Below are 13108 nucleotides of genomic sequence, written 5' to 3' on the forward strand. Positions count from 1 at the left end.
AGCCTGTTGGAGTATATAAACAGGAGTATTTCCCTGACAGGTTTCTAGAGGTTTATACGGTTTAATTTCACACGTCTTCCTGACAGTAACCATGCTGTTAAATGTGTGAGGATGTGTTTGTAATGAAACTGGCTCCTTGAGACTACATTAGACCAGCTGAGGTGTCTCTGACATGAAACTGCTTAATAACTCCCGCTGCTTGTTGAGTACCTGAGAGGACATGTCCATATATTATCACTGAGTTTCATCTACAGAGTGCCAACAAGGGCTGTGACCTATTGATTGGCTGTGTTTCCTCCCACTGAAGGTAAATGTAGAAGAGATTAGAAACATTAGCTGTGCTGGTTAGATATTATTCTCTACATACAGTAAGACCTAGAAAAACCTAGATAATTGAAAGCATTAAACATTGTTATCTATGAATATGCAGTGAATGTATTAAACAGCAGGGACATTGAGTTCCATCACCTTCATTGTAATGCATCCTCCAGTGGCCATATTGGAGGTCCACAGCTCTTGGCAACAGTGTTGGACAACAGCTGATCACATTTCCCAGCTTCAGACTTCGTCATCTGAACAACAATGGAGAGGAGACATTATTAATTCATGAAGTGTTTTTACTGGCTGTGGACTGATCATCTAATCGACCCCGGTGTCACCCTTGGCACTCACTCACAATATGATTTCATTATGGTACAAAGTGAGATTATTGATATCATTCAGTATGGCTGAATTTAGAAATGAACAAACATACAGGCAATGGTTTTTACCAAGAATTATGTGCATTACTGCTGTTGGATAGGAAATAGAGAAGATATTTCATTCTTCTTAAACTGACTGATGTAAACTGACTCTGTTCTGTCTGGAAGGACATGAGATCAGGGCTGCTACTATTATAATTAGTATCGGTGAATCAGTCCATTATTTCTTCTATTAATTGTTGGTGGGAAAATGCTGGTTACATCTGCATATTGTTTGATTTTAACAGCCCCAAACCCAAAAATATTCAGTTTACAATGAAATAAAAGCAGAAAATCCTTACATTTGAGAAACTGAAACCAGCGAATGAATTAATTAAACCATTTTTGAGGACCACACTGTTGCTTTTGTTTTAACCCATTTGCTATAAATTGCATATATTATGTATCATGATGTGTAACATTCACTAAATGAGCATTACACATCATGATTTACAGTTTCCCCCGGTAAAATGTTTAGGACCCAGACTGACGCATCTCATCCCATGATCACTTTAATTAAGAGATGATGGTGTAAAACAAGAGATATACTAAATAAATATCTGACATAGTATTTGCTGTTTTAATGATTTATTTCATAAAATCATTATTTATAGAGTCAGCCTAGGTGGTCTGTATTCCAGGCGATATATTTGACTTCAGGACATCTCTGACTACATACATGCTGAAAATCAAACATTTTTACTGGATGCATTTAGAGATTTTCCAAAGTAAAGTCCCTAGAAGTGTATGATTCAACTTTTTCCCATGGTCTAGACTAGAGTTAAAAAAGTTAAGAACAATTGTAATAAATGGTAATATCGAATGGCAATAATTGTAGAATCGCAATACTTGAAAATCACAACACATATCTAAATGGCACTCAAGTATTGTGATCAGGAGACAGCTGTATAGTCCCGGCCCTAACGTTTACCCTGTAAGCCTTTATCTCGCATACATTAGACCTTAATTAGGATATATTAAAAGTAAGCTGCTACTTTGGTCATACTGTGGTTCCCTATAAAAGATTAAAGGAAGTGTTTGATCGGTCAGTTAACATGTTTGGCTCCCTGATGTTCGGTGAAGCCTTTGACCACAGATTGTTGCTGATGACTATGTTTTTGTGATGTCTCAGCTTCATTTTCACCATGTTTTTTACCTTAAGGGAACACTATACTAAATAGTTAGTAAATCTAAAAATAATTTCAGTTCTTTTAAAAGACCTGGTGAACCTGGAGTTTTGAAGAGTAGATGGTCTTTTGGCTGAGCTCTCCACCATAACATTGATATTCAGCCGAATTCCCACTCACATCTGTATATTTGAGCTGTTTACGTGTTATATTAAAGTAATATTAGTGTACTTTTTAAGTTCTGATTCTGTGCCATCTAAAAACAGCTGCATTGAAACACATCCCCGACATCCCTCATTTCGTTCTGCACCATGTCTGAAGCCACAGGAGAGGGAGGAGAGGTTAATGACTGCATTAGTTAGATCCAGTGTGTTAATGGACTGATGGTGAGAGCTGCCAGCTGCTAACTCATTATTTACTGGCTGGTGACCAATGTGACCTAACATTGTTAATCAGCCATAACAGTGCGTGCTTCTTTAAACACGCCCTGCAGTTCAAGTATCACAAGTATGATGGAAATATTTTATACCAAAGAAATTTGAATAGAAGTTAATCTGAGTGAAAAAACTTCAGGAACTGTGAAATGTGCAGAGGAAATAAAAGTTTGACAGTGTGCTGTATATGACCTGTCAATAGCTGATATTAGATGTTATTGTAACAGTAATGCTGCCGATGTGTGAGCAGTGTGCTGGAGGAGGAGATGAGGTCAGCTGTTGGAACCAAGCCTTGTACTCTCTGTACTCTGGCTGTCAAATATTCACAACTGGAAGAGTAGTTCATGAAGAATCGCAATTCTTATCTTCTAAGATTCTGAATCGATTCACAACTTCCAAAAGTCCATTTTGAACTACTTTTTGTACTACCGCGCCTGTCCATGACGTTTCATTGACTAGTCCACGACGTTTCATTGACTGAAAATGAAACGTATCGTTAGGTTAAGCCGAACGAGGAATAATTCAACAACAACCGTAATGATGAAGAGAACTTGGCCACAGAGAGAGAGACACCGCGTCCTAACAGCCAGCGTTACGTTAACATCATGTAAACAAACCACGGACCTATCAGCTGTGAGCGTACGGTACCTTCAATACGGTAGAAAAAGAGTACGTCACGTTTTTTTTTTAGCTTTTGGCATTGACGTGGTACCGAAGTATCCGTTCTCGTGACATCCCTGTAATGCACACATATTTACATTTCATCTGTATTCTTATTTCTATTTTTCTTTTTACTTATCTATGTTTATATATATTTTTATTCTTAAATGGAACAACTGTAATTTCCCCAGGGGATCAATAAAGTATTTCTGATTCTGATATCACTCATTAAACAGCGTTTACAGGCTTTTTAAACAGCGTATACCGATACCTTTCTAGTATCGGTATACCTTTCTAGTATCGGTATTAGGGATGTCACGGTACCAGAAATCTAGTAGTCGATATCAATACCACTGAATTTACACGATTCTCGATACCAATTCGATACCACGGTAAAAAAACAACAACGACAATAAATCCCATGTAATTCAACACGCACTCCTTTATTAAAACATTTGAACATTACAAAAAACAGAGGCATTCAAGTATTTAAAACCAACAATATTGTCTGGATGTCTGTCTTTGAGGTGTATTTCCTCCTTTGGAAAGAAAAGTACGACGGCACCGTTACTGCACCGCATTCTGTTTTTTGCGAATCTATTGTAACGTTGCGTGTGGCTAACTTGGTGGCTAACTTGGTGGCTAACTTGGTGGCTAACTTGGTGGCTAACTTGGTGGCTAACTTGGTGGCTAACTTGGTGGCTAACTTGGTGGCTAACTTGGTGGCTAACTTGGTGGCTAACTTGGTGGCTAACTTGTAGAAGAAGGGAGACTGGAGACGGTTCCTCTTTTGCACTCAACAGATCCGGATTTATTCCCTGCCGCAGCTCACAAACTACCCGGAGTTGGAGGTGTGTCTGAAAATAACTGGCCGGTCGGTTGCTTAGCGTGTTCGCTCTCGTTCATTGCACGTAGCTTGGCTAACTAGCCAGATGCCATCTTTCACGTCTCGTGTTGTTGTTTTTTTCCGTGCTGTTACGGCGTTCTTCTTCTTCCTTCATTTCATGACAGATGAGAACACTTGTAAGCGTATACTGCCCCCATTAGATCCAGAAGAATCGCATCTCCAATACCTCCGCTCCTTCACCACATGACCATTACAGGCATCGTTCGGTACCTTTGGTACCGAAGAAAAAGTGTACCGTCACATTTTTTTAATTTTTGTACCGAAGTATCGGTTCTCTCAAGGCCTATTGAAGGATGCTGGGACACGGGTGGACATGGGTCTCGAGGTATGGGGTATAACACATGAGCAGTGTAGCTGAAGCTGCAGTCGTGCGTTGCTATTGGCTCAATTCCGGCGAGTGCAGACCAGATTTTACTGCACATTTGTTGTATCCCAAAGATATGACGCGTTGATGAAGCGGGACCTAGTCGTTCTCTTGATACATCCATGGACCCAGTCTCCTCTTCAGTTGGAAACTGAAGTAGGAAATGACGAGTGGACACATTAAAGTCCAGTTATAGGATCCATCAGCATCGTTTGGCTCTGCTGTATGGGAGCATTACGGATTTAGTGTTAACATGAAAATGACTGAAAAAGTGGTGGATAAAACGGTGTCGGTGTGAGCACTGTGCATCACGTGTGGTTGATGCTAGCGGCAACACTCCGGTGTGTCTGTCGATAGCACAAGGAGGAGAGAGTCGGGTAGGAAAGAGCAGCTCCTTCTCCCCGCAGCATTTAAACAGCCTCTACATGCAGACTCAGACAGGGTAAAGACACAACTACAGCATCGGGGAGGTTTATAGTGAAAGATATGCAGCCTTATGCAGTCGTGGAGGACGCTGGATTTCAGCATATTATTAACGTAACATTACTTGTGCTATAATATTCCCTCTCGCCGACACTTAAGCAACACAGTAATTCCAGCAGCACAATCCCTGTAATGTGTTTTATATTTATTAATTATTGTTAAATAACACAGTGGTACAGAAATCCAACCGTATTCCTCCAAATACTGCACTGTTAGAGTAGAAAAACTCATCTTTCAATTAAGAGATGATAATCAGGGAATTGACACATACTGTATGTTATACTGTTGTTGTTTTTTTTGTTTTTTTAGTTTAGTTCTGGTTGAGCTTATGCTTCAATATATGTTGATGGCCTTAGTCTATAATTTCATCATATTTATATGAAAATAACAAAGCTGCATTTTTTGTTTGCACTAATGACTGTAGAAGACCTTTTCTTTCAGTTCGGATTTGACAATAAAGAAGAGTTGATGTTCCTTATGGAAGCCATACTTTTGTTAAGGCAAACATTTGTTAACTTATTTTTGCCAAATAAATGAAAAGCATGTTGAAATCAGAACATGACCTCGTCACTGTGACATAAATGAACTGAACCGAACCCAAAACCGTGATATGAACCCAACCGTGAATTCTGTGAAGCGTTCCACCTCTAATCTGTATACTGTGCAACACTAGCAAACACTGGAGGCGGAGGTGCTAACATGCATTGTAGCAGACGGCCGCCTGGGTACAGCGTGACGTCACTGTGTGTAAAAGAACAAAAACACCATAATCTTTACTCTCTGCTTTCATGCCATAATTTCCCTTTACTAGAGCACAGCGGACTGGAGGAGATCCTGAAATTAGCACCACTATGTACTGAATATAGAATCCATTTTGAATCAAATTGTGACCCCGAGATTCCAAATCGAATCATGAGATACTGAAAGATTCACTCACCTCGTGCTACATCCATTGTTTGTATACAGTCTATGATCAATTCATCTCATGTCATCATTGGCCTGGCCTACATAAGAGCTGTGTATCCAGTGTGCTGTTGGTCATACTATAGAAGGATTTATTGCTTGTTTATAGTGAATAATAAAGAAGATAAGGAACTTTCTTAAAAATCACACTCTGAATCACAATATTGGTCTAAATAAAGTCACAATTGGATTATTCCCCATATACTCAGTGGCACCTGAAGCAACACCATGCAGCCCCTTTGCTTTTCTTAAAAAGGTAAACTGTAGTGACTGGAGTTTATTACCTGTTTGACTAGGACTTGTGTAACAGAGACTGAGAACGGTGTACACAGAAAGGGATGGGTTCACTTACATAATCAAAGCTAACGTTAGTAGCGGGGAGGTGAGGACATGCTCAGACCCAGCGCTGCTGGTGACTCACTGATACTGCTGTAGCTTCGTGGTGTGATTGTGTAAACAGCGAAGGCGTTCTAGTGGTTATGTTGGCGTCATCTCACACAGATACTTCTCAGAAACTCTGGAGTTGAGAAATCTTTTTTTTTTCTTTGCTTGTAGACCGTTGCATAGCTCATTCCATTTCCCCCTGTAGTAAGAAGACATCCTACAGTAACATGCTGGTTGGATGTGTGTGTCCTGGTCCTGGACCACAGCTCCCAGCACAGGATGACAGCGACATGTTGCACCTCCCTCAGTATGCTGCTACAGTATACAGTATTAAGGGGATTGTTGGCACCCTGTGGCTGCTCTTACTCGCTTTGCATCACATCGTCTTTCTTATCATGTGTCTGTGCTGTAAATGTCTACAGACGCTCCAGAGTGAGTTTAATCCGAGCTGGGCTTCTGTGTTCAAGTCTGGACCGGTCCGTGATCATTAACGTGTGCATACTAGAATGCCTGAGAGGCCTGGGATAGTTTGTAGTTATTCACAATAAAACCTTTCTGTTCTTTACGGAGTGTAAATGGGGTCTTGGTAGTTCTACCTCTGGATGATAGGGGGATGTGTCTGAACATGTTTCACCTGCAGCACCGCTCAGGATAAAACACACACACACACGTCACATATGTGCACACTTTCATACCAATAATGGCTGGCCCACACTAACAGATGTTTCAGATCTTACCAGATGTGTAAAATGTGAGAGAGCTCACACATAACATGTTGTGTTAAATTGAACAGTTTAGTTCCTATAGTGTGGAGAGAAACAGCAACACCACACACTAACACATTCACTCATCAACAACAAGAGTCCCACGAAAAAAAACTATATCACTAAATCTCTTGCGATCAAACGTGACTAAACAAACATGGAGGACGACGGGCAGGAAGAATTAGCCATGTTGGTTTTTAATTTGTACTGAAAATTAACGATGGATGGATGGATGAAGTCAGGGAGACACGTTAAATTAAAGTGTTGTCGCCGCGGTTGCCATGGCGGCGGTGGTCGTCCTTCCTTCTTCGGTCAGCTTGGTTCTCTATTGGCTATCGTTGTTTCCCACGTGACCGCGTCATCGGCTGTTCTCTGTGTTCCCCACACACCTCAGGATATCCCATCAGAGTAAATATTGAACATGTTTAATATTTACAATATTAAATTGGTGTGGCCAGGATGGACTTCAGAGCCAATTGGGGGATGTAAAATCACTCTTAACATACCTCACACCACAGCAACATCTGGAAAAGATCATCTTAAGTGGTGGACACACATCCAACGTCAGGAGCGCATGGCGGCTGCGTTACCTGTTGTTTTTTATTTCGGCGTCCATGTTAACAGGTTAGAGCAGCCACACTGCCTGCATGAGGCGTCTCTTTTATAGAATAGCGGTCTCGCCTATTTTTCACGCGAGCCGCACGCGTCTCAGCTGCGTCTCACAGCAACAACAGACAGTGAAGGTGATCTATTGTCAATATATTATCATCATAACAGCAAGATTAGTACAGTTTACATGTCTAGACATCTGTAGAATATGTCACAGACAGTGAAGGTGATCTATTGACTGTAAATTAACATCGTATCAGCATGACTTTACTACAGTTTCCATGTCTATCTGTAGAATATGTTACGGAGATGAAAAAAAGTAAAGACTTATTTTTAAATCATCCCTTCCTGCTTTCATTTCAAAATAAAAGCCCTCAGGCATTTTTTTCTATGGACCGAATTCCTTCATTTGTTAACACGAGGCTTTTATTCTGAAATATGAGCAGTAAGTGCTGTGGAACACGCAGTCACTTAGAGAGCTCCATGAATTGATAAAGTACAGGGTTTAAATCAACACTTCCTGCTTTCATTTAGAAATAAAAGCCCTCAAGCGTTTTTACTGTGGACAGAATTCCTTCATTTGTTAACACAAGGCTTTTATTCTGAAATATGTGCCGGACAGTGTTCTAGAACATGCAGTGACTTGGAGAGCTCAATGAATGAATATAGTATGGAGTTTTAATTGTGGATTATTACTATTATTTACAAATTACCACACGTTTCTTAACCTTTCTGTCTAAAATAAATATAAATCACATTTATCATGATATTAAATGGCCATTAAAAGACAAACTCTATGTAGAAAGAAAGGGCTGACAGCACCAGCAGAAACCCAGCAGACATGCAGCCGACATGCAGCTAGTGTGAACACCAGACAGCACACATTCCCTACAAAAATCTGTCCAGACAAATCACATTCCTATGATGCAGTAAAGCAGACAACAAACTGAAATGTGCTGATCAGACTGTGAAGAGCCTTTGTGGACATTTTCACTTTTGATTGATTGATTGATTGATAGATAGATAGATTGGCTGATTGATTGGCCATGCACAAAACTAGAACAACAAGTCATTGTGAGTTAAGTGTCTTTGTGTTGTGCTGAAATTCAAACGGAGTAGACCAGCCCTTGTTTACCCGTCACTCAGAGGAGAACAAAGTGTGTTTAAATCTATAAGGAAACAACAAACGTTAAATATAAGTAATCACTCTGTCACGTTAATTTTAGGGTTGCAAGTAACACTAATTTGCATTATTAATTAATCTTTCAATTGTCTTCATTTCAGAAAACCTTGCACATCGATGTGTAATGTCTTAATTCTTAAAACAAATTTGTCATCTTTATTATTTGCTATATTATTAAGTATATGTCCAGCATTTTGTGCATAAAACAAATTTGAGATCAAATAATTTGAGAAAGAAAATATAGTTCCAAAGAAAATAAAAGTACAAGTAAATACATTTATAAAAGAATGGGTTTTGAGTTGAGAGTTGCCGTGCGATAAAAGCCATGAGTAAAAGGCAAAAACAGTATGCAGTTTCTACATTAAAATTACTGTGAGGAATGCAGGTTCAACAGAAACTCCTCCAGCGGGGCCTCCACGCCCAGCAGCAACGTCTCCTCCTCCGGCCAGAAGCAGAGCTTCGTCTCGCTGCTCCAAACACCACGCTGCTAGAGGCCCAGGCCGTATTACTGGGCCTACTGGAAGGAAGGGGGGCACGGGAGAACCAGAACTAGGACCATGTGGGGCAGACTTTCAGACCCTGCTGCAGTATAATGAGAGGTTTCCTAAATGAACTCTGGTAAATGGAAACACAAAATGAAAGTTCCTCGTAGTAGCTTTAAAAAAATAAATAAATGCAGTGGAAGACGATGAAAAAGTCCTGTTGGGCCCGTTGATAAATAATTCCCATTTTGGCAATTTAACATAGTCATCTTGACCCTTATTGAACAACTATAAAGACAATATTCTGACAATATTCCGATGCTAATAAATTTACCCCCCCACTCCTCTCACTTCTGTGGAGAAACAAAATGTCATCCCTGATACTATGAAGGCCAATGGAATTTGTGGTGTACTGACCCTTTAAAGTTCCTGTCCAGACTGAGATGGATTTGGGTAGCCAGCCAGAGGCAGATCAATGTCATCTGATTTGATTGTATAGATGATCTGCAGCAGGGCTGCCTTTGTTTCCCTGCATCAGTTCAGCCCCCTCTTCCATGCTGTACAGCCACCTACACACAGGCTTTATGTTCAGCAGTATTTGAACAGGTCTTGTGTATTAATGATCCAACATATGAGCTTTAAAGTGAGTCATGACCTTAGTTGTGTGCCCCGCCTTGGGGAGTGCTGCTCAGCCCACCCAGATGACCTCATACGGAGGAATCAATGATGCTCCATCGGTGCTGCTGTTAGCCTTCATCATTGAGCCGCTGCCCGTATGAGACCATGTGTGTGAAATGGGATTATGTAAGCCGGTGTTCCGTTGCTGTGTTTATGTGGAGGGAACTGGAAGAAAGCAGCTGAAGCGCTGGTTTGCCCGAACACACAGAGCAGCAGAGAGTAAATCCTCCTGTCTGGTGATGAACATGTAATTATAGCTGTGAAGGAGATCCATGAAAGAGGAGCAGGGTACATACAGTACACACTGTTGGTTTCTCTTCCAGGTTGACTGGCTTTGCTGTGTTACAGTTACTATGAGGTGCTATGAACATTTAACTGGTTAGGAAACGGTCACAATTTAATAATAATCTGAACACGTTAGCTAACGCTGGCTAGCAAGTATTGTTGGCTTGTTTTTTTTAACAATGTCTGAAGATAATCCTAGTTTCTCTCAACATGTGCTGTCTCTCTCTCTCCAGGATCACCAGTGGTAGTTGAGAAAGTTAACATGAACCAACGGGACCAGATTAGACCCCTACGCGGTCTAGACTACTGCAGGAGGAGGAGACGGCTGGATAACGCTAGCTAGATAGCTAGCTTTTCTGTCTCTAGAACTGGCTAGTTAGCCAGCTAGCTGGTCCAGAGACTGACCAGATAGCTGGCTAACGCCTGCTCTCCTCCCGGTGAAGTCGTCTCCTAGCGGTGAGGAGCGAGACAGAGGGACCGTGACCCAGCGCTGTCCTCTGTTGGACTCATTTTCTATAGCATGGTGGAATTACTAAGCTAAGCTAGCTAACTAGCCAGTCGCTAAATGAGTAACAACTTAATGCTTCATCCTCACACTGTGGTCACAGCGTAGGAAAGCACAGTGCTATCACCAGAGGAGGACAACTTTGTTCATCTCATTTTCTGTGTTTCATGACAGCATGGTGGAATTAGCAAGCTAAGCTAGCTAAGTAGCCTTGCGTCCGACCAGCGGGCTGGTGGCCAACGGCAGCGCTGTAAAGATAAATTGAGGGCGTATAAATCTCTGGATGTCTATAGTTAACTATCCTTCAGTAAAGTCAGTCAGAAAGAGAGTCGGACAATATCGGAGAAGCGTTTCAGAGACAGAGAGAAAGGGTTGCTAATAGTTTAGCCTTCTGCTAACAGCAGCCAACGCTTCACGGCTGCTGTTAGCAGAAGGCTAAATATTAGCAACATTTACTCTCCATCTCTGAAACGTTCCTCTGATATTGTAGCTCGCTAGAGCCTCCAATCACAGTTAGTCATCTGTAATGTCTGTGATATCTGGACATTTTAGATGTGGAAATTTAGCCCACTGCTAGTGTTAGCGTCCAGTCTTTCCTTTGTTTAGCCTCCAGCTAACACCGTGACCTCATCATGACGTCAGCTGTAAAAGGGTCTATATGACATACATAAGCAAACGAGACCATCAGTGAGAAGATCGACTGTCTCTATATAGTTATTCTTAATGCATGTCATCGGTGACAACGGGGCGGATTCCAGGGAAATCGCACAAAGTTATGCGGCACCACCACCACATCACCACAGTGATGTATACATTTCTTCTGTGACCAGCAGCTAATGTGCTCACTATGGACCCGGTGGACAAAGCCAGTTATTTATTGTCTTATATTAGCTTCACAGAATTGATGGACTCGGATAAACATGAGGTAAAGACGTGATATTACACTGGACTTTGACCTGACAATACTTCTTTGACTTGTCCATACTCCGTGCTGCAGATTAGATAAATCAGTAGCCATAGTGGTAAACATTGTTGAAGCAACATGATGTGATGTGTCTCATTGTAGCTCACCTCTCTATCTGTCTCCGTCTGTCTGTCCAGGTACTGACATCTCCGTTGGAGAGGAGGTAGCCATCAAGTTGGAATGTGTGAAGACCAAACACCCACAGCTCCACATAGAGAGCAAAATCTACAAGATGATGCAGGGTGGAGGTATTGTATTCTCTAACTAACACTATGTACACACACATCCTGCCTCTCTGTAAACTCTTGTTTGTGCTTTTATCAACTGAGTAGTCCACATCAATATTTATAAGCCAGCACTCATTCACCATTGTACATCATTAGCTGTATAGGAGATGATTGATCAAACCGTGTATATTGAGTTAACTGGAGAGCTGACCAGAGCTAGCTATTGGTTAGAGGGTAAGGGGTGAGTGTGCATTCAGTCCATCTTAAGGAAGGATCTTAGTTTGTGGCCAAATTTCCTCCCTGATCACTGTGAATAATGAAGTGGGAGAACATGTTGATGAAAAAGTTCTGCCAGCTCAGTAGTCTGTACAACACGTTATAGACTACTGTGGTAGTAGTAGTCTGTACAACACGTTATAGACTACTGAGGTAGTAGTAGTCTGTACAACACGTTATAGACTACTGAGCTAGTAGTAGTCACTACAACATGTTATAGACTACGGAGGTAGTAGTAGTCTCTACAACACGTTATAGACTACTGAGCTAGTAGTAGTCTCTACAACACGTTATAGACTACTGACCTAGTAGTAGTCTCTACAACACGTTATAGACTACTGAGCTAGCAGTAGTCTGTACAACACGTTATAGACTACTTAGCTAGTAGTAGTCACTACAACACGTTATAGACTACGGAGCTAGCAGTAGTCTGTACAACACGTTATAGACTACCGAGCTAGCAGTAGTCTCTACAACACGTTATAGACTACGGAGCTAGCAGTAGTCTGTACAACACGTTATAGACTACCGAGCTAGCAGTAGTCTCTACAACACGTTATAGACTACTGAGGTAGTAGTCTCTACAACACGTTATAGACTACCGAGCTAGCAGTAGTCTGTACAACACGTTATAGACTACCGAGCTAGCAGTAGTCTACAACACGTTATAGACTACTGAGCTGGTATTAGTAGTCTCTACAACACGTTATAGACTACTGAGCTGGTATTAGTAGTCTCTACAACACGTTATAGACTACTGAGCTAGTAGTAGTCTCTACAACACGTTATAGACTACTGAGCTGGTATTAGTAGTCTCTACAACACGTTATAGACTACTGAGCTGGTATTAGTAGTCTCTACAACACGTTATAGACTACTGAGCTAGTAGTAGTCTCTACAACACGTTATAGACTACTCAGGTATTAGTAGTCTCTACAACACGTTATAGACTACTGAGGTATTAGTAGTCTCTACAACATGTTATAGACTACTGAGCTAGTAGTAGTCTGTACAACACGTTATAGACTACTGAGCTAGTAGTAGTCGCTACAACACGTTATAGACTACTGAGG

General features: G+C 41.1%; 1 protein-coding gene across 1 annotated transcript in view; it reads left to right on the forward strand.

Moving 5' to 3' along the window:
- Positions 1–13108, forward strand: part of csnk1da (casein kinase 1, delta a) — a 30254-nt gene that overhangs the window by 1170 nt on the left and 15976 nt on the right. The window contains exon 2 of the mRNA XM_074655002.1: positions 11670–11780. Within this exon, the coding sequence (XP_074511103.1) occupies positions 11670–11780 (111 nt within the window). The remainder of the gene's footprint in view (positions 1–11669; positions 11781–13108) is intronic.

This window comes from Sebastes fasciatus, chromosome 13 (genome assembly GCF_043250625.1).
Source record: "Sebastes fasciatus isolate fSebFas1 chromosome 13, fSebFas1.pri, whole genome shotgun sequence".
Lineage (NCBI taxonomy): Eukaryota > Metazoa > Chordata > Actinopteri > Perciformes > Sebastidae > Sebastes > Sebastes fasciatus.